At 45.4% G+C, this 22359-nt stretch overlaps 1 protein-coding gene across 1 annotated transcript in view; it reads right to left on the minus strand.

Moving 5' to 3' along the window:
* Positions 1 to 22359, minus strand: part of FAM179A (family with sequence similarity 179, member A) — a 30886-nt gene that overhangs the window by 1263 nt on the left and 7264 nt on the right. Inside the window, exons 7-18 of the mRNA XM_009700301.1 lie at positions 21680 to 21870; positions 20733 to 20892; positions 19607 to 19771; positions 17346 to 17487; positions 15596 to 15701; positions 13540 to 13775; positions 12159 to 12317; positions 11026 to 11143; positions 9980 to 10083; positions 8410 to 8608; positions 6961 to 7177; positions 1226 to 1312 (exon numbers count right to left, since the gene is read on the minus strand). Coding sequence (XP_009698603.1) covers positions 1226 to 1312; positions 6961 to 7177; positions 8410 to 8608; positions 9980 to 10083; positions 11026 to 11143; positions 12159 to 12317; positions 13540 to 13775; positions 15596 to 15701; positions 17346 to 17487; positions 19607 to 19771; positions 20733 to 20892; positions 21680 to 21870 — 1884 coding nt within the window. The remainder of the gene's footprint in view (positions 1 to 1225; positions 1313 to 6960; positions 7178 to 8409; positions 8609 to 9979; positions 10084 to 11025; positions 11144 to 12158; positions 12318 to 13539; positions 13776 to 15595; positions 15702 to 17345; positions 17488 to 19606; positions 19772 to 20732; positions 20893 to 21679; positions 21871 to 22359) is intronic.

A 22359-nucleotide genomic window follows, 5' to 3' on the forward strand; every position in this document is an offset into this window, starting at 1 on the left:
CACTGTTAATCTAGCATCAGTCATCAACATTTAAACAGCTCCTGAAAGTACCTAAAACCAATTCTGGTAAGCAGGAAAAGTGTTATGGTACCTATTTTAAAATGGGAGTTAATTTGAGTTTAAATGCTATTAAACACAGCGGTCACTATGGAGCTTCAGAAAAGAAAGAGCTGTCTGTTTCCACTAAATCCCAGAGAGAACATCTACTCTCTCTAAACTAGTCCCAATTTATGTTCCAATGCTTTATTTGAATCACAGATTAAAATAACTGTAAAACTACATTCTATGTTTATGGAGGTTTACTTTATTCAAATTATCTTTAAAGGCCCTTTTACATTCGCTATGGCTAAACATGCCCTTTTGAGATTCATAACGAAGCAGCAAAGTGTGTTAAACCGTGGATTAAAAGATGCTGGCATAATTAGCAGTGGATTTAGCCCTAATTAAAGCAAGGCTATAAATAGCCTTCTCTAGTATATCTTGAGATTATCATTTTTTCCATTCCTTGGCTGTTGCTGACATAGCAAGCTACTATTACAAATCAATTATCAGCTGCATTTGTAGTGTGTCGGACACCGCTGATACAGAAAGTGTTTGCACATCCTGAAATGCTCCGAGTCCAATGTCATATCAGCAATACAGGCAGGGAGCCTCAGTGGTTTGGGCTGAACTGCCTGCTTCTGCCCCAAATCCTGCCTCACACAAAAACCCTGCTGTAACACGTGTTGAGTTTTCACCTATGCTGTGATCCTCCAGGCTCTACAGGATTCAGCCTCAAAAGTTTCCAACAATCCCGTGATGACAAAACAAACTGAACCTCAGAAATACTGGTTGCCACAATTTTTTTCTAATGGATGGTCATTTACTTTAGAAAAGGGACCTCTCGCAGACCTCCGTGACCTTTACTGTACTGTCCTTCAAAGAGAGGACCCAGCCAGGGTATTTTTAGCCCCTCTCGTCCCTGGAGGCAGGTCCTGAGATGCCCCAGTGGGAGCTCAGCATAGAGCCCAAGCACCATCCTAATCTCAGATGCTGCATGCCTGCACAGCAGCCAGGCAAAGCCCTGCCAAATACCCCTATTGTGTGTATTCTGCAGGAGGGACAAGCTCAGGGTCTTCTCGTGTTTGGTGAGCTACTGCAGTGTCTGTTCCGAGGCATTGCCTCCAAATATTCCCTCTGAAGGCTTCTTGACTTAGAAGTGGAGATTAGCCAAAGCAGGCGATACCTGAGAGACGGTCTGTGACATCCAGCAGAGCTTGGCCGCTGAGGAAACGCACTCGGTGTGCAAATGCTTGCAGCAGCAATGTGTTATCTGAAAGAGAAACATTTATTTCTGCTCACTCTTTGGAGGTTGTAAGAAAAAAAAAAAGGAGGGGCGGGAAAAGGGCAGAAGTAACTGCATGTTGTAAAACAAAGTAAATTTCTGCCATTTTCTGAGTCCTTTTTCTTTCCTTCCAGCTTACTTGGGAGGATTTTAAATTCAAAAAGAAAAGCTCTCATTTCACACTTGTAAATCCCAAAGTGACCGCTGTACAAGGAGCTGTGTTAAACATTTCACATCAGGGCCCTCAAAATTTAAATCACATGTAAGCAGTGAAAAGGTTTTGTGTCCCAGAGCTTTGCAGAAGTGACCACCTCTCTCCCCTAAGGAAAAGGGTGAGAACGCTCAAAAGTCCACACATCCATCCACACTCTAAGGATAAGCTGGTGTTAAATTTTTAGGTTACCTGTTGGGATCTATGGACAAGACTGCAAGTTACTGTTACAAGAGAGAATTACTGCTCATTATCAACACCATCCACTCTTGGAGGCGCTTGTGACGTCCCTGAAATCAGATCTGGGCAGAGAGACTGGAAAACTAACTGATTTCCCAACACTTGACTGTCAATGTGTATTTTAGTTCTTCCTATGCTGCCTGTTGTTGATTTGGCATCTTGTTTTAATCTATGAACTGTTGCCTGGATTGGTCTGCAAGCCTCCACTCTTACCACTTTGATAAGCCAAGCAAAGCTTTTCTCAGAGGCAGAATACACGTGGGATGCACTACGATACCTCGCGATGTCACCAGGAGTGGCACCAATAAAGCAGGCAACCGACTTCTCTGTGAACCGCTACAGAGCCAAATCCCAGAGTGGTTTTAAGTAGCACTGTGCTATTAAATGCTCCTTTTTGCATGAGCTATAAAAAGGAAGTCCCTAATGATCTTCTTGCAAGCGTGCAGTAAAGAACTGATCCTGCTATCCCAACTAAGCTTCTGCTTTGGTAATTACACTGTTTTGATTCACCTTTTTAAACAGACACTTCACTTTTTGCCTCACACTCTTGCAGTATTGGCAGATGCTGTTTTACACTTGCTGTTCCTCCCCAGAGAGTCACCTTACAGCTGCTGCTTTGAAAAACACGCCCTGAGATCTGGAGTTCTTGAAGGAGCACAAAATGTTCACTAACTGTTAATATTGGTATCTACACAGCTTTTCAGAGGAACACTTGGGTTTTGGGTGGGTGAGGGGGAACTCTTCATTTGCTTGGTTTTTAGAAAGCTAAATCTAGAGGCACTAAACACCTTTCAATTTAAGGCTTTCAAATGCCCTGTGCATTTTGAAACAGGAAAGCTTGTCAATAACAAATCTACCCAGCCATTAATTTAGCTGCTTTAAGAGACCTAAAGACAGAGGAGCTTTTAATGGCTGTTAGGGAAAACACAGCAGCAGGCAGTTCGATTCTTATCAGCTCAACTTTAACTCTCTGCAGGACATACTAGCTAAACCTGTTGGCCACAGGACAGGCAGCCCAGCATCTGCATCGTGAGCACAAGAAGAACCTGCTTCTCCGTGCTCTCGGTTTCACTGTGTTCCTCTCTTTGCTACTTTAACACCTACAGGGGAAATGTCCCTTCCCCGCTTGCAGAGGGCTGGTTCTTCTGGCAGGTACTGGGGCTGCTGGCCTGACTCCATGCCCAGGCGTCAGGCAGTGGGCATCCTTCCTTCACCACAGAGGACAGGGTAGGACAGAAGTCAGAGGAGAGCAAGATCTATGTCTTGGTCCCCTTGGAGTCGGGCTTGATTTGCTGATTCACCCCCATCTAGAAGGCGGCTGCCTCGAGTGGGATTAGGGTCTCAGGTGACAGCTCATGAATGTGCGTGGCCTTCAGCTGTCAGCTGGGGACATCCAAGGCAATGTGAAGGTTAAGCTAAATACACAATTCAGGCATTATTTGGAAGCAAATTAGTTTGTAGGTAGAATTTTGATCTCGGAGATAGGGGGGGGTGTTTCGGATTTTGGTTTGGTTTTGGGGTTTTGTTGGTGGGGTTTTTTTTGGTTTTTTGTTTGTTTTTTTTTGTTTTTACATCGAGTGATGTAACCAGCTTGCATTTTTGCATGGATCATTAAAGGTGACAGATGAGGAAGTCTCACCTAAAACTCAGAATGTGAGGCATGTCAAGACAGAGTCTCAAGCAATATAGCTGGGCTCTGAGCTATGAACCTCAGTGGAGCAATGGGGCAAGACTTTGTGCTCACTTACTCTAAGCTAGGAGCATTACACAATCCTTTAGAGTTCAGGGCGGGGGTTGTCATTTGCCACTTGATTTTAAATTGTAAAGGCAGACAGTTTTAAAGCATGTGGGAAGGTTTTGCTCATGTATTTTTCCAGTGGAGCCTTCCTTCCCCCACTGAAGCCCTAGGTGTTGAATTCTGAAATATTTGTGATTATTCAGTTGCCTGTTTGAATTTTTGCAAACGTCCACAAAAACAAGCAGAACCAAAAACATATATCCCGCCTTGTTTGTTTGAACCTGTCTCTGGGTAAAGTCAGTGTGTTGAGAGACAGATGTACCTTGCTCCTGTTCTGACATCTGCCAGCATGGAAAATTTACAGTGATCTCTCAGAACTGGTGAGAGAGGGGAATGACAGAAAGCTCCATACAAAACCCTGAAGGGATCTGTTGGCCACATCCTCTGTTTGCAGGATTCTGCAGCTTTTCCCCACCCTTCTCCCAGGCACCTCAACAAATGGATAAGGGCCAAGAGCAGGACAGGTCTCACAACCTTCTCCCCACTTCACCATCAGGAACAACCCTGTACTTGGGACACAGAAAGGTGGCAGGTCAGCAAATTCACTGAGTTCACAAAGCAGTGGATTTGGAGAAAGTTCATTTCCCTTTAAAACCTGCCTCTTCAACACTAAATTTTTCAGGCATATTCACCCAGTGCTGCATTTTCACAGCTGACATAAATCTGCGTGGCAAGGGGATTTACAGCAGACCTTGGCTATGTAGTCATTGGCTATAGCAATCTTGCCCCACGCAGAACAACATGTGGAACAAGCCATCATTTACAGCTGGATTTATACCTGTTTGTTCTAAAGAAATGAACTTGGCAAATCATAAATTCCTTCCTAAAAAAAAGAAGACAGAGAAGAAAGGTGGAAAATAGACAGGACCAGCTAATGCCTATAATATAGAGCCTTCAGGAAGCTGTTCTGCAGAAGCTCTGATGGGCCAATGTCCCTTCATGCCAACAGCAAAGCAATTCATTTGGGACGTCAAATGGGACCCAGACAACCTCCAACAATGCCTTTGTCCCTGAATTCTCGCAAAGTTGTACTCCAGGATTTATTGCTCAGCTCCTTCTGTACCAAAGCAGACAAGCAGCACAGAGCCAAAGGCTCCTGGGACTTTGGGGAAATGCTGGTACACGTTCAGGCCTGCCTAGGAACTTGCGCATCAGGGCTGCACCACCACAGCTTCTGGTTACCCAGCTCACCAGTTACAGTCGGCAGGAATACAGCTCCTTGGATACATACCATAAAAGACATGAGTGATCTGCAAACGTGGCATCAGCCATAGAACCCAAACACTTTCTGTGGAAGCTGCTTTTCTGTAGTGGATTTTAATCAGTGTAAAACAACTGGTGAACACTTGTATTGATGACATTCATCCTTCCAAAAACCAAACTCCTTGCATGCAGAAGTACACGCACACCAGCTCTCATCTCACATTTCAACAGCAGTCAGAGCTGGAGTAAACAGCAGATGAAGGGCCTCAGGGACCAGAAACTTCTGGTCACGGCTGCAGCGATGACAGTGGTAACACAAGTGTTGCCAGTGTGCTGCTGGATCTACACTAGGAGATCAAGAGGAAAATTCAGGCCTGTCTTCATCTCACCAAACTGTAAACACTTCACTGAGGGTTCAGTGGGCAGACGCAAACACCTCCAGCAAGCTACACAGAGCAGCCTGAGTCTCCCTCCCTGATGGAAATGTGTGCAAAAAGACAACCAGGCAATGTCGACACCTCTCCCCTAGATCCTTGCAGCTGGATCCTCCAGGGGATCCAGCTGCCTAAAATAAAGCGTGGAAGAATAACCTAAGAGCCGCTGAGAACAACACTTGCCACAGACTTGGGTCTGGTTTTCAACTGTGTACCCTGGCTGCAGCCAACCTGATCGGCCCCTTCTTCACTTAGAGAGCCACTCAGTTGTCCATCCTTGTATTCATTGCTGTGAATCATTAGTATCAACCATAAAACTGAGGTGAGAGAAAAAAATCTTACTATAATCCCATTCTACTTTACTCCCATCCTTTTATTTCTGCTTTTTTGACTCCGTTACTTTTAGGTTACTGCCTCCAAATTAAGACAAATTGAAACCTGTGGCAGGTGAGGTGAAGCAGGGACCTAACTTCAGGACAGTTTCTCCATATGCTTTTAAGAAACACATACTACTCACATGCGTACAATCAGTTTCTAGAGCAGATCACAAGGGAATAATTCCAAATACACTGACCAAAAAGTAGCTGTTAAAAGTTGTTTTGATGAACTGTAAAGACACCAATGTAGACTTCTGTAGTATTACCCACGAACAAACATGCCGCTGTATTTGCCAGTCCACAGCATGCAAACATGTAGCTTCTGGATAGCGATAAGGGATGGGCTGGAGGTGCACTCTGCAGGGCAGGTGCTCCCAGCCGAAATGAGCCTGAGGATCCCCGAGACCCTCAGCACGACCATGGCAGGCAGCACAAGATATGCTGCACAACCTGCAGCGGGCTGTATGGTTCAGGACACAGGGCAGGTGTGTCTCTCTACTGCAGGTACGTATTTTACATCAACAGGCATACTTGTGGCCCCAACCTCAAGCATCCAGAAAAGGGGACGATAATGGGCTCCTTACCCTTCTGGAAGAAGGGAGCCAAGGTATTTCTAACCCCACACACGTGGAGACCTCCAGGCTAACTATGGAACAAGCATTTCATCCTTCACCTGATCTTCACTACGATCCTTCATAACATAGTATCTTATTAAATTCAAGGTCTCAATCTTTGCATTCAAAAGGACATTTTCATTTGGGCTTTACACGGCTAAACTACTACCTAAAACCGAAAAATGAGTAACTGAGTTCAAAGCTTTTTATATAGGGGTCAGCAAAGGCCAGACGCATCTGCTCGGGAGAGCTGCCACTGCCAGAGCGTGGAACAAAGGCCCACAAGAGGAAAGAGCCTCCACCACCCTGGCCACCATGTGTTTCAAGGAAAAAGCACATTCATTTCATCTTGTTTTAGAGGACAGAAACAAACAGAATGCACATCTTAGAAATCCAATTCAATAAAAACAAAATGCATGCAGTTTCCCAGGAGGAAGGGGGGAAAAAAGTCATGACAGATGCTAGTCACTTCCCTCATGCTCTTCTGGCAGGAACTTAAAATAATCTCTTATAATGTCCTCTCTACTGAATTAATAATCAGGCATATGATCCATGTGATAAGCAGCATCCATTCAGCTGCACATCACGACATGATACAACAGACTGGGATAGAAAGAATGCAGGCAGGACTTCATAAACCTCTTGTAGCAACTGGATATTTCCACGAACGACAGCAGCTGTCGACAGCCTCAGTGTTCACTTGACTCCGAGACGGAGAAGCTGCAGTTGAGGAGAGGCAATGTCAGAGGTTTGCCTTACCTAGGTGAGCAATGGATGCTTCCAGCACTTTCACAGCTGCAGCATAAATCCCCAAGTGCTTTGAGTTCAGGCTCTCAGTGGCTGCTGCTACCAGAGACACCAGCGCTGGGTGTAAAGCATCTCCGAGCATGGGTGTCATCAAAGACAGCACCTCCAGCGCCTGTTGCTTCACTTTCTTGTTGCAATCCTGAAGTCTCAGGACAAAAACATCAAAAATCTGTTAAGAAAACAAACGACATGAAAGCTGGATTAAACTATCTTTGTTTCAAGAAGGGATGTAGAAACAAGTACCCAGCAATATAAAAACCAAATGTAATCCTTTCTATCAGGTCAGTGCTTGTTAGCACAGTGCCACTGTTTTCCTGTGGGCTACTCCCTGTAGTGGTTGCACAAACTCACACGGGCTGAAAAAATTTTCATATTTTATCAAGAGGTTTGGGTGGGGACAGGATAGTTCATATGGTGTTTCTCTTTACCCATACATCATTAAATTAATCCCATTTTAATAATGCAAAATAGTATCTTTGGTATAGAGGCATGAAAAGAGGTATTGACAATGCCCTTTTTTCCATAAAGTTGTCTCAAGTACTGAGTAGTTTTGATTTTGCCGGATCTGTGGCTGGATGAGATCCAAGTTTTGTTTTATCTGTCTCAGAACCTGCATCTGGAGGAGTGCAGGGCTCTGGTGAACTCTTCAGGATCCAGACCATTTGTCTAGCTAACAGGTAGACTTCTGAAGTTTAATGTGCTGTGCAGTTCTCATTAGATCAGATTCAGTCCCTTGACAGCCACATTATCAGGCACCATTTTCTGGAAAAGGGGGAAAAAAGCAGCTGCTGGGAGAAGAAGGAAGAGAAGATCTGTCTCTAGTTATTTTCCTCCTCTTTCCAAAGAGAAAAAAAGATCCTCCGGAAAGGGTGAGAACAGTCTTTCCCAAGCAGGAAAGGGATAAGGACAGAAGTGAATAGGCAGAGTCGTGTCTGCGCAAGAGAAGATAAAGTTTACAGGAGCATCCATTTAAAAAAAAAAAAAAAAAACAAAACACAACAAAAAAACAAAAACTTTTTTTTTTTTTTAAATCAATCCAGCCTGATACTTCTCTCCCTCATCCCAAGCCATTTTTCTTCTAGAGGATAATTGCCAAGCTTTAAGTGGCTGCATTTCCTTTATTTCAACCTAAATGGTAGCAGAAGACAGCAGAAGCTACAGCAAAAGTAAATTCTGTCATCATCTCATGAACAGCACCAATAGGCATCTGCCAGAGAAATACATCTGGACTGAAATTACTTGCCCTGAAACCTGGAGCTGAATTAAATTATTCTGGGTAAGCAGGGACCAGCCTGTCCCAAACAACTAGTACTTCGTACCAAGACACACTGAGTTAACTTTACTGGTGCAGGCTTGGGAAGGGAGCTAACGGGAAAAGAGCAATAGAGATGCCCTGCTTACCTGGACAATGTTAGTGGAGATGAGCTGGGGGCTGCTTTTGCAGTGATCCAGAAGGAGCACCACTCCCTCCATTCGTGTCTGAAACTCCTTGGCTGTCAGGAGCTTGTAAAGCTCCTTGAGCTGTTCAGTTTCTTCCACAGTCCGAAGTGACGTGCGACGGACTGTCTGACGGGGTAAGACGAGTACGTCAGAGCCAGACCTCAAACTGCAAAGTAAAAGCAAGGTAAGACCTTTTGATGATAATAACTTCAGTTCAGTGTGAGGAAAACATCCCGAGGAGCCTTCCTAATGAGATGATTTCAGCTAGATCCTCATCTGAAAAGCAACTTGGATCTCATGACAATCATTACAGGAGACAATATGCAAGTGACATTATCACTAGTGCTTACTCAGGAAAACCAAGGCACCGAGGATGGGATTCATCTCATTTATCTTCAGATGCCTTCCCAGGTACTCATCTAGCATCCCTTTGTGGGGAAAAATAGGCACTAGCTCAAAGTTTAAATGCCTCATCTTATGGGAGGTGTCTGTATTAGAAGGAAATTAATTGCCCTGGAGAAGCATCTCTGCAACAGGGATGGGAATCTGGATAAATCACTCAGATGCATCTGAACAGATGAATCCTACCCAGAGAGATGAAGGGGCATAGCTGAAAGGATCCAGAGGATGAGTAACAGGGATAAAAGGAGAAGCCGGACATCCCACCACTACATTCACATTATTGCTTCCCCAGGGACCGGATCCACAGCTTAACAAACCCAATAGGAACAATTCTCTTGGATCACACTCTCTCTGCCATGAGCAAGGGGAGATCCTAACCATGCTAGTGAGGTATGTGGTCACCTTCCTGCCACCGCTGAGCACAACAGAGCTAAATAAATCCACTCTGTTATCAGAGGAGGACAGGTACAAGGAGCTCTCCTGCTGGCATGGGGAGACAGCACGACCAAATTCCTATCTTGAATCTGGTTGCAGCACAGGGGGGAAAAAACATGCTGTCCATCAGCCAACCAGGAATGGGTCTGAACTACATGAATAGCTACAGAAACATCCATGCTGACATGGCTGTTGACCAGAACTGCTCAGGAATTGTCTTGCTTGTACTGTTTGAGGGTCAGGAACCAATGATTCAGCAGGTCAAACCACAGGCATGGAGAGTGCTAATTTTGGGGAATGGCATCTTGGTTATAGACTAGGACTTCTCATCAAACCACCCATCTAAAAAAGACCCCACTCAGATAAGAATACCCTGACTGAAATTACTTGTCCCAAGTCAAACAGCAAAAACACAACCCTCTCACAGCCTCCACAACACTGTCCTTGCCACTGCATGGGATCTTCTGAGCTGCAACCGGTGGCTGTCTCTTCCTCTCTCTCAATTGTTGTGGAAAACCCTTCAGAGAACTTGTGTTCAGCCTCCTGCAGATGTAGACACTTTTTATCACAGAAGATTTGTGGGGCAAGGAAACAATCTCTGGCACAGCTCGTCTCCACCAGAAAGATTTCACTGAGGAAGAGACACATAAAGCTTGTCACATGCTTTGTCAGATATAACAGAAGTGCTCAGTACCCTCCATCAGAAGGCAAGCTGTCCTGGGGCATCGTCAGGCCGCTGTTCCTAGACTTCCTGTGGTCCTTGGCAGATGGAGGTTCACATTCATGGTCTTCTATCCCCTACATATATATATAAAAAAACATGAATCTATAGAAGATAAAAGAGGAAATTACTTGTTTAAAACACAAGTTATAACTAGGATCACTGCTACCAAGAAAGACTTAGGAAAACATTTCATAACTCAGAGAGGGAGACAGGCCAGAGATTCAGCAATGTCTACTCTTTGTTTTCAATAATCCAAGGCAGGTTGTAGGTGCCACCATAACGGGCAGCAGTATCAAATCCTGAATTCCTTAGTCTTGAGCAGAAATGGCAATCATGCAAACTGGTAGGGAACAAGCCTTCTTAAAGGGAACAGTGAGAAACTTTTGGAGATTCTGGAGGTTGGCCCATTGTGTTGAGAGTTGATTTGTTTCATACTCACTCTCCCTATTCCCACACAAAGGCACATTCCTCTCTAGAATATAAATGGAGATGAATGGGGAAAAAAAGCAATGATTTTCCACTGCATGCTGAATTCACGAAGCTTCTCCCAGCTCCATAGTGCATGTCAGCAGGGCAGTATTCCCAGAATACAGAAAATATATGTACTAATTATGATTGCCTTGTGCATCTTTTGCATATTTGGAAATTTTCTTAGCACTACTACTTCCTTTGTCTGTTGCAAAGACTCTGTTATCTTCAGAAGCACTACTCTCACTTCCTTGCTTTACTGGGGGGAGAGGAAGTGTTGGGGTTTTTTTTACGCTTGAAGGAAAATCATTTTCTCCTACTTCCCTTTCCTGTTTGTGACTGATATTCAAAGTACACCCACTTTATTTCTAACGATACTACTTCCTTCACTGTCTGCACATAAACAGGCTGAGGATCAGCAGTTCATTCCCAGGAACAAAATTATTCAGAGGAAGAAGAATGAGATAAAGAAAGGTTAGGTATGCTTAATCTCGTACTAGTAATCTCAGTACTTGCATAAAGGGGCATTTCTCCTGCCAAGCACTTACTTTCTGCTTAATTGTTGCCATAACATCTTCCAAGTCACGTGAGGGGACACACTGTTTCAAATACCTATCAAATTTTCGATGACTCATTAACATATTCAGCATCTTCCGTCCATAACACCTAACACAGGAAAGAGAGAAATGAATACAGACTATTACTGTCTTTTCTCCCTTATGAGTAAACAAAGTAATATCTTCATGAGAAGGTATTACCTGTTCAGCAAAGAGAGGTATTTACCTCCACTTGTCACTGCACAATGCTGCCACCTGAACACAAGAGGCAAGAGGAGAACACAGGGCAACAGGAAAATAGAATTCCACTCTGAAATTCTGGGTGTGCTTCTGTGGGATCGAAGGATCCCGTGGGAAGAGCCAAGCAGATCTCCTGCTTTGCTGTCATGGCTTACTTGCAGTGTCTTGCTGCCATTGCACGATAATTTACCTTTCTTTAACTGGCAGAGAAGCTATGGCAAATCACCTCATGGTTACTATTTATTATTCTATACTACATGTATGCACACAAGCAGCTAGTTGCTCATGTGTTCTTGCCATCTATTAGTGGGAATTTAAATTGATAAAGTAAGGGTTTTTTGGTTTTCTTGTTTTGGTTTGGTTTTGCTACTATGAAGCTACAGTTATCTTCAAGAGGAAATTTGGATGTCATTCAGACAACACATTATAAAACGATTGGCAAGAAAAATTTGTGACTATCATAGGCAACTAAATCTGCAGAAGAGGTTTAGAAAGACTGAATACCTGGCTTAAAGACAGCTGGAATTTTTCTAGGACAGTCTTAACCTTACCAGAAATAAATGCTTGGGATCCTTCACTGGTGAACAGTGGCCCAGGCTTCAGCTTTGCATTGCACACGTAAGACCAAACAAAATTGTTTGAATGACTAATCTGAGGTCAGCTGATCTGAATAAAGAATCATTCAAGTCACAGGAATTTGGCAGTGGTCCTTCTTGCCAGACGACCTCATGTTACCCAGTACTGTCATTTCCCCAGACATTATCTACACTGTGAAGTAACTTTCTTAATATTTACTTTACCTTCCACTCTTTTTGTGGTTTTATTATTTATAGCCAGACATCAAACAGTTTTCATATTTTAGTAGGTGAAATGAAGATCATCACCTTGTGTCCTGATGACAGTCCTGAGCAAGTTTCACCAGCATGAGCACCAGCAGCTCGGTACTGTCATGCATGCCCGACAGCAGCTTCTCAGCTCCAATTTGTTCCGTCGCTGTCAGTAGGTGTTTGGCTGCACACTTCCGCACCAGCACATTGCGATGCCTGGAAACAAAAGAACAACACTGGGGCAGAGGGAAAAGGGGGGCGAGAAGCACATGCCTTGGTCACAGCACGTTCCCTGTCACTGCTGGAGGAAGGAGGCATGTGCTCTTGCTGCAATTTTAGCCACCTGTTGAAGATTCTGTCCTCAGATAAACACAAAGTTGGCATTGTACAGAGGGACTACCTGCAAGGAAGAGGGAGGAATTCAGTCTGCCTGGACTATCTGATACTCAATTTCTTTCCTGATACTAACTCTGAGAAAGAGGGAGATGAAAGACATTTCATGCTGACTCGTCAGAGGGGTCCCACTAAACAGGCAGAGCTGCAGCAGGATTGAGGCTTATTCCACGTGTTTATCTCCAAATCTACAGACCTCTGAAGAAAACAAATAGGGTAAAAAACCTTGTGGGGCATGAAGCTGCAAAATATCCAGCAATGCAGCCAGTTTGTTCTTGGTACACTTCAACGTTTTACCCTTTCTAAAAGCTGAGGAAAGAGTAGCAGTCATTTTAGCCAAGTTGTCCTTTCTAGAGGGTGCCTATTTGAAAGTATCAGGCACAACACTAATATTTTCAGGCAGCATTTGCTTCAGCTGTCTCATGGGAGTCGGCCTGTGAAGGTGCCTGTAAAGTGACTCACAATCTCAAGGCTAACATGCAGCACCCATTTGAATAGGAAGAGGAGCTCTAAGGACAGGACAGTCAGACAGACTCCTCTCGGCAGGGGGTGCGTCGGCAGGAGCTGCGCCTGCTATGCAGGCTGTGCTGCACCCAGTGGGTTCTGTCCCATATGCTCTGTGTCCCAGCAATTACCCTCCTTATTTCTCAAGTTAATGGCATAATGATGATGCATGGTTCTTCCCAGAGCGTCTGTGGTTAGTGTTGTGAAACATCAAAGGGTGCTCACTGCTGGAACTGCCATTGTCCCTCTTCCCACAAAGCCACAAGGCTATATCCTCACCCTTTGCAGGGACTTTCACTTCTCTGTCATTCACCACATCCAAGCAGCGTTGACAGACCGTGAGAACAAATAGGCTGTAGTAGGGCAGAAGGAGATGACAAGAGGAAGGGAGCAAGGTTGATCAGAGAATCTAATCACCGAGTTCACAGAAGATGCAAGAGAAAGGACCTTTCCTTCTCATCATTTCTCTTCTACCTCCCGTCCCTTCCCCTTACCCACCCAATTTAAGGTGAAGGATATCACTAAGAGAAGAACAACATACTGGACTCCACTAGCCATGAGAGCAGTCATTGCTCGTGCAGGAGTCACACTCTCCACCATTATCCCCAGGGACTGATCAGCTGCTTTCTGGATGAACTCGCTGGAGTCTCCCATCTTCTGGAGCAAGACTCGAGCAATCTCATCCACCTCCTGGTCCATGTGCTTCTTCATAGTCCTGAAGAGCTCTCCAAGAGTGCCAATCGCACAATGAGACACCTTCGAGCGGAGGTTGTTCACCTGAAGAAGTCACAAGGGGACATGCCAGAATCACCTTGTAATGAAAATCAGTTCCCCTAGCCAAAAGTCCCAGGAAACGACAAGACTTCTTGCTGTATCCAGGAGGAACTGAAGAGCATGGTAAAAGCAGAAGACCACAAGCACAGAAACACACTTTCTCTGATATCAACTTCTTCTCTGGCCTCAGACCCACTTATAGAATACAATTTTAATGAGACTGAAGGCCTAAAAAATACTGTTTCCCCTAGAACAAAGTGTGCTACTTAGCCCATAACGTACACTGCTTTGATTTTAGGCCCTTTTATTGAAAACAAACAAAAAAATTAAAGCAAGGGCTGTTTTTAAACTGTAAATGCACAGTTCATAGAGACAAGATAGAGGAAAAGTAGTACTTTCCTCCTGCCAAAAATTGCAGCACTAGCAGTTTGAGCACTCAACCAGGGAAAAGAAAAAAAGGGCTCAAGTCTACACTAATTCACAACAGGGACTTGAGTCCATCTATGACTTCACCTACTCAGGAGAACCCCAGCTGTTGGACTTGAGGCACTCAAGGATCCTGGAGACCACATGCAATGACAGCTGTGATCCATGGGGTTTTACAGCATTCAGTGCTGCTCTGGAGTGATCCCTGCTTCCAAAAGGATCTCCCACAATGGTGAGGAAGAAGCACCTCAGAGTCATGTGCTTCATTGGAAAGATACTTTGAAGGCCAGGCCAGTGGCTCTTTCTGCCAGACTTAGTTGTGCCCATTAATAAAAATGAACAACCTAAGTGCCAGAAGTGATTGTGAAAGCAAAATCTGGGACTGGAGTGAAATGAAAGCTGAAAGATGTCTCTGCCCATGAGTGTTTAGAACAGAGAGGAGGAGGAACTTTCCTCAGAAATATAAAAGTGATATAAGAATCAGATGAGCTAAGCTGAAAGGGCTTCTTCTGCTAACCCTGATCTCAGAGTGGGAGAATCCGAGTCCTGCATATCAAAATTGAAAGGTTTGAACAGTCCAGCAACACCAGGGACATTCAAGCCTCCAATGTCATTAAATATTGGATAAAAGGCCTGGTTTTCATCGAAATGAGCTAAGTTACCATCTTCTGCAAGCAAAGGAAAATTTAATATATTTGGCAATCGTGTAGTCAGAGTACAAGGCTGCTGGTTCAGGCCACAGACAAGTGCCAAGTTGGAAATATAGCCACAGATGTTGTTAAGGAGCTTAGGTTGAGATCTCTCTGTTAAGTGCAAGGTGAAATATTGAAGCTGTGCGCGACTGCCCTACAAACCCCACAGCCAGGCTGCTCCAAGCACCCAGTGGCTGCGGTGCAAAATTCCACTGGTGCACAGAGGCAACAGATCAATGGAAAGGACAAATTACCAAAAAGCACACATAAAGGAAGAAGGAGAAGACATCATCAGGAAACACTGGAAAATAAATACCTGCAGTCAATCCCCTAGGGTGCTGAGGAGGAGGAGGAGGAAGAGGTGAGAGGAAGCTGGGAGGCAAAACCTGCAGGGTTTAATTACAGCTTGGGCAGAGATTTGGGCTGTGGCAAATCACCCAATTAGTATCTCAGTTTCTGCATTTGTATATTGCATTATAATGACACCTTGCTCCACAAGGAGAGAGACAAATGCCCCACATAACAGGAAATATAGCTATATGTACAGACAGATCATATAGATATGTAAGATAGCTATTAGAAAAATGAGGTCTAAATATAGCAATGAAGGCAGACACTGAGCACACAGGTAAGTGAACAAGCACCTATCTACTCTATGCCCCATGTACGAGGTACGTGGGAGACAATTAAACACAATGTTCTTACCTCTTTGGTAACTGCTAAGGAAACATCATGAAGCCTGCAAAGGAGGACTTCTGAGTGGCAGATAGCCAGGCGTCTGACGCTGAAGAGTCCCTTCGCCTTCTGCTGCCTGCAAGGCAATTACCAAAAAGATTTGATTTTTCTCACCACCCAAGAACTAGGAAGCACCCTCTGAAATTACCAGCGTGTCGGCTCAAACAAACAAACAGGAGGTGTTTCTCATACAGCACTTTCTTAAATCATGGAACTCGTTGCCACAGGATGCTGTGGCAGTCAAAAGCGTACATACATCCAACCAGCAAATAGATGTTTTCAGAGTGGATCTGTTGATTTGTGGCCATTAAACAAGACAGCCTTTTCAAAATCCCTTGCACACAAAGTCCCTGTGTCGCTGCTTCCTAGAAGCTGGGAGATTGTGCCACCTTTCTGTTTCTTGCTCCCTCCCTGGACCCTGTCCCCAAGATACAGTCCCCCCTGGCTGCTACTAGGGCATTTTCCCTCCTCGTCATCCCCAAAGGGCAATTCAGGAGTGAGTCTCCCCTGCCACTCCACAGCTGAGTTTGCACTCTGCAATCTAGTCCCTTGTTTCTGCCCCCCCCCCCAAAAAAAGCAGTCCGTCCTAGAAGATTCCACACCTGGCAAGAACAGTCAAAACGCTGGATTTTCCAGAAAGCCCCTACTTAAAATAACACCCACAACAGCAACATATTCTTAAAAGTAGTAAAACCCCACCTCTTTCAGCACTTTCTTTGTGAAGGACATGAGCTACATGAAGGCGCACAACGTAGTCACTGGTTCACCAGGCCTGCAGGGCAGGACCGGGGAGGGGACCCATCCCTACAGCGGGGGTCCCCAGGTGTGATCCAGACCCCCCACACCTGCAGCAGCTCTCTACCAAACAGGAATGAGGCAGAGAAAGTGGAGAGGGGCAAAACAAAGTGAATGCACAAGGAGGCGCATCATGGAAGATTTGTCACAGTTATCCCAGTGTGAATGGAGCCCTAGTGAGTGTATGCCAACCCAGACATCACAAAGACAACCAAGATCACCTGAAATTTGCAGAGTCTCCTCCTGTCTGTGTCTAATTTCAGGACACACTGGGATTATCAACCATATTGGTTGGCCAATTATCTTTGGCCCATATTAAGCAGTGAAAAGGAAAAAGTTAAATTCTAAAAGTGCAAGATTCCTAAAGGATTTTTTTTTCTTTTCCCTTGTCTTCTGCCGTGAGCCCTTCAGGAGAAATGACAGGCTGAGCAACTCTGCACCATGTCTCAGTCCCTTTCTCAGAAATGGGAACTCCCCGTAGGTACTCCTGGGACTCAAGGAGGAGGGCATGGGAAGCCCTGTCTCCCGCTGCTGTTGCCAGCAGTGGGACCAGGGAGAAATCCTGAGCCAGTGACCTGAGGCCCCCAAATCTCTAAAATCAAGACTGCTTCCATCTTGCTTCTGGCTTCAGCCAGCAAATCATCTTATTCCACAACTTTCTCTCTTCCCTGAAGATTTTGTTTGCAGCTACATGGAGCAGAAGGCAAAGCTAGGAAACAGCATGGACCTGCTGCAGCTGTAGCACGGCTACAGACCAAGGCAAATAAAAGGCTGCTCTTCCATCTTTATACTGCGACTGCTTTAGAGTGGTTTCACTAGTTCTGTTTGGACATCTGGGCTGTCTTGGCACAGAAGCACTAGAAAAAAGGTTTCTAACTTACTTTTACACTGAGAGGGAGAAAGAGGGATCAGAGGACTTTCTTACCAGTCGTCGCTGCCGAGCCACGTGAGCGCGTTGAGCAGCCCCTGCTGTGGGTGAGGGAAGGGTCTGGCTTCTTGGGCGTCCCCACACTCTGGCTTCTCTCCCCACTCCAGGAAATCCAGAGCAATGGCTGGCAGCGAGTTTGCTGTAAGGAGAGGGTCAGACACCAGCACCGCATACCCCGGGGCAAGGCACCCCACTACAGAGCAGAGTGCACCCCAGCCTCCCAGCCAAGATTACATATGCATGCAAGCTGGCATTGGTTCAGAGACTTCCCTGTTGTCTGGTTCATTGTTTTCCCCAGCACCCAACCACCTCCCATTCACCCCCAGCTGGGCACAAGCTCCTTGCATATACTTGAAAATTGCACGCACAGAGCCAGCTCCCAAGGCCATAGAGGTACCACAGCCAGCTTGCAGATTCCTAGTGCCGCAGAGCTCACACTCACTGGCAGCCAGTGCCGCCCAGCAGGACTTGCTGCCCCAGGATTAAGGTCCTCAGATGTGCATGTACCCTCCTGTATCACCTCCCTGTTATCCGGAGCGCTGGGGACAGAGGCATCCTGTAACCCTCCGAGGGAACACCTCCACCTGCCCCCACTGAGCACCAGGCCTGAACAACTGAGTCCTGCTGGGCTTGGGCAAATCCCCTAGGAGCAACCACAAGGGAACAGCGATACCTCACCCTCTAAATCTGACAGTGCCTCTATTTCCATTTAATTCAAGTATTCAAGACAGCAGGCAGCTGAGTGCACATATATTTTAGCATACTATTGGGAAAGTAGTAGTTTATGGATTTTGCTGTTTTCCAAGTGTTATGAATATTTACTATTTCAGAGGTACCCACTGGCTGTATTTCGAAGATGCTGAGGTGAAATTTATTTGTCATCAAATGTACTTGTTTGCAAACTGCACAATGCCTAAGCTTTCTCTTGTGGAAAAACACAATTTCTAGTCCAGATAGTTGTGACAAAAAAGCCTTCCAAATGTGAACTGAGAATAAAAATATGCAAATATAGATGCAAATCGTTGGCAAACACACCCTCTTGATGATAAACATACAAGGTATAAGGAAATTCAGGTGACAAATGCATTTGTTATGAAACCTATTTGTCATCAAAAGCACTGTAGGTCAAAAATTTCATGTCTTGCACTCAAAGGCTCATTTTCTAAAGTGTAGATGAAAACATCTGAGCTGTCTAAAAGTATGGAGTATAAATATTGCACAGAATCTAGATGAACTGCTATGGGCTTTGTAGGAGTTTTATGCTACACTGCGTGTTCTGCAGAGTATGGAGGATGGAGGAACTGTAAAATCAAAATTATTCAGACGGGGACTAATTTGGATGTCACCGATATTGCTGTCACTGACATCAGTGATGTCACTGCACGAATATGAAGATACACCCATCTATATTCAAGATGACTTGAGAACCACGTCAGGCTAGTCCGTCAATTTTGAAAATCAGGGTAGTGTCCCTAGAAAAGAGCCTTCAAAGTCTCATTCCTAGCTCCCTTTTGCTTAACTCACGCTACTTGGGATCGTAACACAAGGCAGGCTACCCACAAAGGAGAGACAAGAATCACTATGGACTTGCTACCTGCTGTATATGTATTGCAGGTAGCAAGCAGCCTGGGAGCACCAGGTAGCCTCTCCTGCGCGTTGTCTGCTACACACAGACACCGTATTTGGGTGGTGTGCCCAAAGAGGCACTGCTTGTTCCCAGTCTGCGTTGCAGGTCGTGGGATGAGAGTGGCCAGAAGTAGTTAAGTACTTCTGGGTGCAACAGCAGGATTGTACCAAGTCACTGATTTCCATGCAGAGGCAACTCTTGATGCACTCGCAGAAAAGCTGGCTGGAGAGCCAGACAGCAGCACAGGCGGCGGGCCAGGGCGGCGAGTGGCTCATTGCTCATGGTGGTACACTTATGTGCGCAGAGAGCACACCCTGCCAGACTGCACCGGAGCTCACCCCTGTGGTTACAGCTGCCTCCTGGGACCAGTGTTCTATTTTGGACTATCAGTACAGGCTAAAGCTAGAGCTTAAGGCTTTACCCCTACTTTATTCAGCTCAACTTTCCAATGGATCTGTAAGCACCAGCTGCTCCAGTATCACCGAGCTGGTGTGGATCCAAAGCAGGTTTGCTCTCAATCTTCAGGACAGGCTTTGGACCTGAGATCCTGCCTGTGGTTGAAGAATGAGGCAGTTTGTGCTCCTTGTGCAAGGAAAGAGCTGGTGCAGGGGCTGCAGCGGAGCAGGCTCACCTGAGGAGTTGCGCGGGAAGCTGCCACCATGGCTGATGCCGGGGATGCTGGGCAGTGAGATCCTGTTGACCCGCTTTCCCAAGGCAGTACCAGCACTCTCTCTGCGTGCATTGCTCGTGCTGGGGGAAACGCAAACTGTCCCATCGACAGGCGGTGGGCCAAAGCCTGCAGAGACCGAAAAGGACTTTGTAAGTGGAGAGTGCTGGACAGGGCAGCTATGGGCTTGCAAAGGGCTAGAAATCTTGCTGGAGGTGGGTAGCATCCCTTTGTTGTCCCAAATAACTCCAAGCATAACAGTTTCCCACCAACATGGGACCATGGTCACAGAACACAGTGATGCTTTCCCTAGAAAAGGAGGAAAACTCAGTACTGCTTTTCTTTTGCTTTCCTGTTTCAGAGGCTGGATAGGGAAGTTACATTTCTGGGGCTCCCATCTCAGCACTCCTCACCAGTACTTCACAAAATAGTAGCAAGAAAAAGAGCAGAGAACCTTGCCCACGGCCCTTGGGCTGAGTGCTGACTCTTCAAGTTCCCTGCCGCTGCACCCATGGTAGTGCGTACCGCAGTACAATCAGAGCCCGTCAGCTGCAATTAAGTCAGTAACGCTGCTTGCTCGTGTGGGTAAAACGTTAAGCACTGGCTAAGGGCTCCAACACGGCTCTGCAATGCGAGCTTCTCAGCGGGGAATGGTGTGAGCAGGATAATCTGTCCTATCAAGTGAGCAAGATCTTTTGTGTTTTAATTAGTAATAGTTTAATTTTGTTTCTTCCAGGCTGCACCTTGGTTGAAAAGGATTCTTTTGGACTCACCCATTCACCTCTCCCAGAGGCTACTCTCAATTAGAGAGTCTGAAGCCTCAATGTAGTTTGCAAGACAAGGTTATACAATCTGAAAGACTTCATAGGAGAAGGGGGCAAGGTGATACTCCGTGACTGACTCAGCATGGCCATGGGCAAGATACTTCATACATCTGTATTTATCTTTGAAAAGCAGAAATAAATCCTATTTGAACTACCACTCAGATGCAAGTGTAACAGGCTTCCAGTCTGATTTCACAGATGTTTGCAACACTATGCAAATAGCAAGAAAGTGAGCAAAAAGGCCCACAACTATAGCAACCACTTACTTTCTTCAGCTGCATCCCCAGGGTCAACATTGTGTGTAGGGAGCTGCAAGGACTTTTCCTTTTCTCTCTCTTTCTCCCTCTCTCTAAGCAAAAGCTCCATCTCTCTCATTCGCTTCTGGTGTATTTTCTTCTGAGCTGACTTGGACAAGGTAACGTGGATCTAGTTGCAATGGGAATAATACATCACGGAGCATAAAGAGAGATACACAAGCCATACACAACACTTCATCAGGAACACAGTGGTGGAATGCCATAGCCTTTAATGAAGTTCCATATGCCTCCCCATAGGTTCAGAAGAATTCCTCCTTTCCTCACTTTGGCATACAATTACACTCAGTGACGTGTAACGCTTCATTGCCATGACCTTCCACTGTTCCAAGATACTGTTTCTCAGTCTACATCAGGAAGCCCTGCTTGAACCAAGAGAGTCCATAGGCCTGCTCCAGGATGTATGAAGAGCTCACATTACCAGTGAACAGGCAGTTCAGTTCCTGCAGGCCAGGGTGGGGGAAATAAAAACCATCTGCAATAACCAGCAATGAGAGGTGATTTGCTGTTTCTTAACACTCATGGCCTGTAATTGCAGCTGCCTCTTACTTCCTTGCTTCTGAAGGACTCATCTGCTCTCCCATTTTATTTTGCATCCATGCTGATACTCAACATTATAAGCTTTGCTTCTGTGCTTCCGAGCATGTATTCTGCACATGTTCACTGATGTGTAACTTGCTCTGCCATTCAGATCTGCTCTAAATTGGCCTTTGCTCATAAAGAATGCTTCTTGCATAACCTTAGCACCATCTCCCAACCAGTGACTTCTGAAGCAGTGAAAATACTCAAGCGATTGCTCTGTAGCTGTCAGATGTATTCCCAAGAGAATCTGCCCCCCAAGAGAGGAAGATTATGATTTTCAGTGACATTTTGTGCTCACCCCCATCCTCAGCCCTTACCCTTCCATTGCTGTCCTTCAAGTAATTGTCACTCAGAAGGTGAGGGCTCATGAGGTGATCCATCTCCTTGGCCTGGCTGAGTGGGAGGCCTGTTAACGGGGGCACAGGTTCACACACATGGCTGGCAGACTTCACACCACCAGCAACGCGATGCTGGAGAACAGGCAAGACGGGTTCCAGAGTCCAGAGCTCTGATAAGATATGGATATAGATTGTATATGAGAACAGCAAGGAACATATCACCTCTCCAAACCGATGGGGTACTACCATATTGCACTGGCAGCAGAAATGACATTGCTCATCAGACTCAAACCTACTGCATGACGAAGGCCTCAGTCCTCGGCTTCTGGTGAGCAGCTGCGTTTGATAGAGAAGAGCAGAGAGATGGAGACTGCCCTTGCCAAAAAGGTTTTTACCTGTTCCTATCCATTTTTATTTTAGTAAACGTCCTCTTTTTCCCAGTTACTAAAAGAACTCCTGGTTTTTAATAGCTATATGCCTTTGCAGAGTTAAGAATCAACATTTGCTCCTCTTTGCTGGAATATTTTAGAGGGCATTTAAAGAAAAGCTTAGGGTTGCTAGAGTGTTACCAAAAACAGAATTGTGTTCTTGAAGTCAGAGAATTCATTTTCCCCAAGGGGTTTCATTCTAAATTGTAGCAGATCAGCCCACTTTCTGGG

The sequence above is a fragment of the Cariama cristata genome, unplaced genomic scaffold (genome assembly GCF_000690535.1).
Source record: "Cariama cristata isolate BGI_N322 unplaced genomic scaffold, ASM69053v1 scaffold5315, whole genome shotgun sequence".
NCBI classification, from domain to species: Eukaryota; Metazoa; Chordata; class Aves; order Cariamiformes; family Cariamidae; genus Cariama; species Cariama cristata.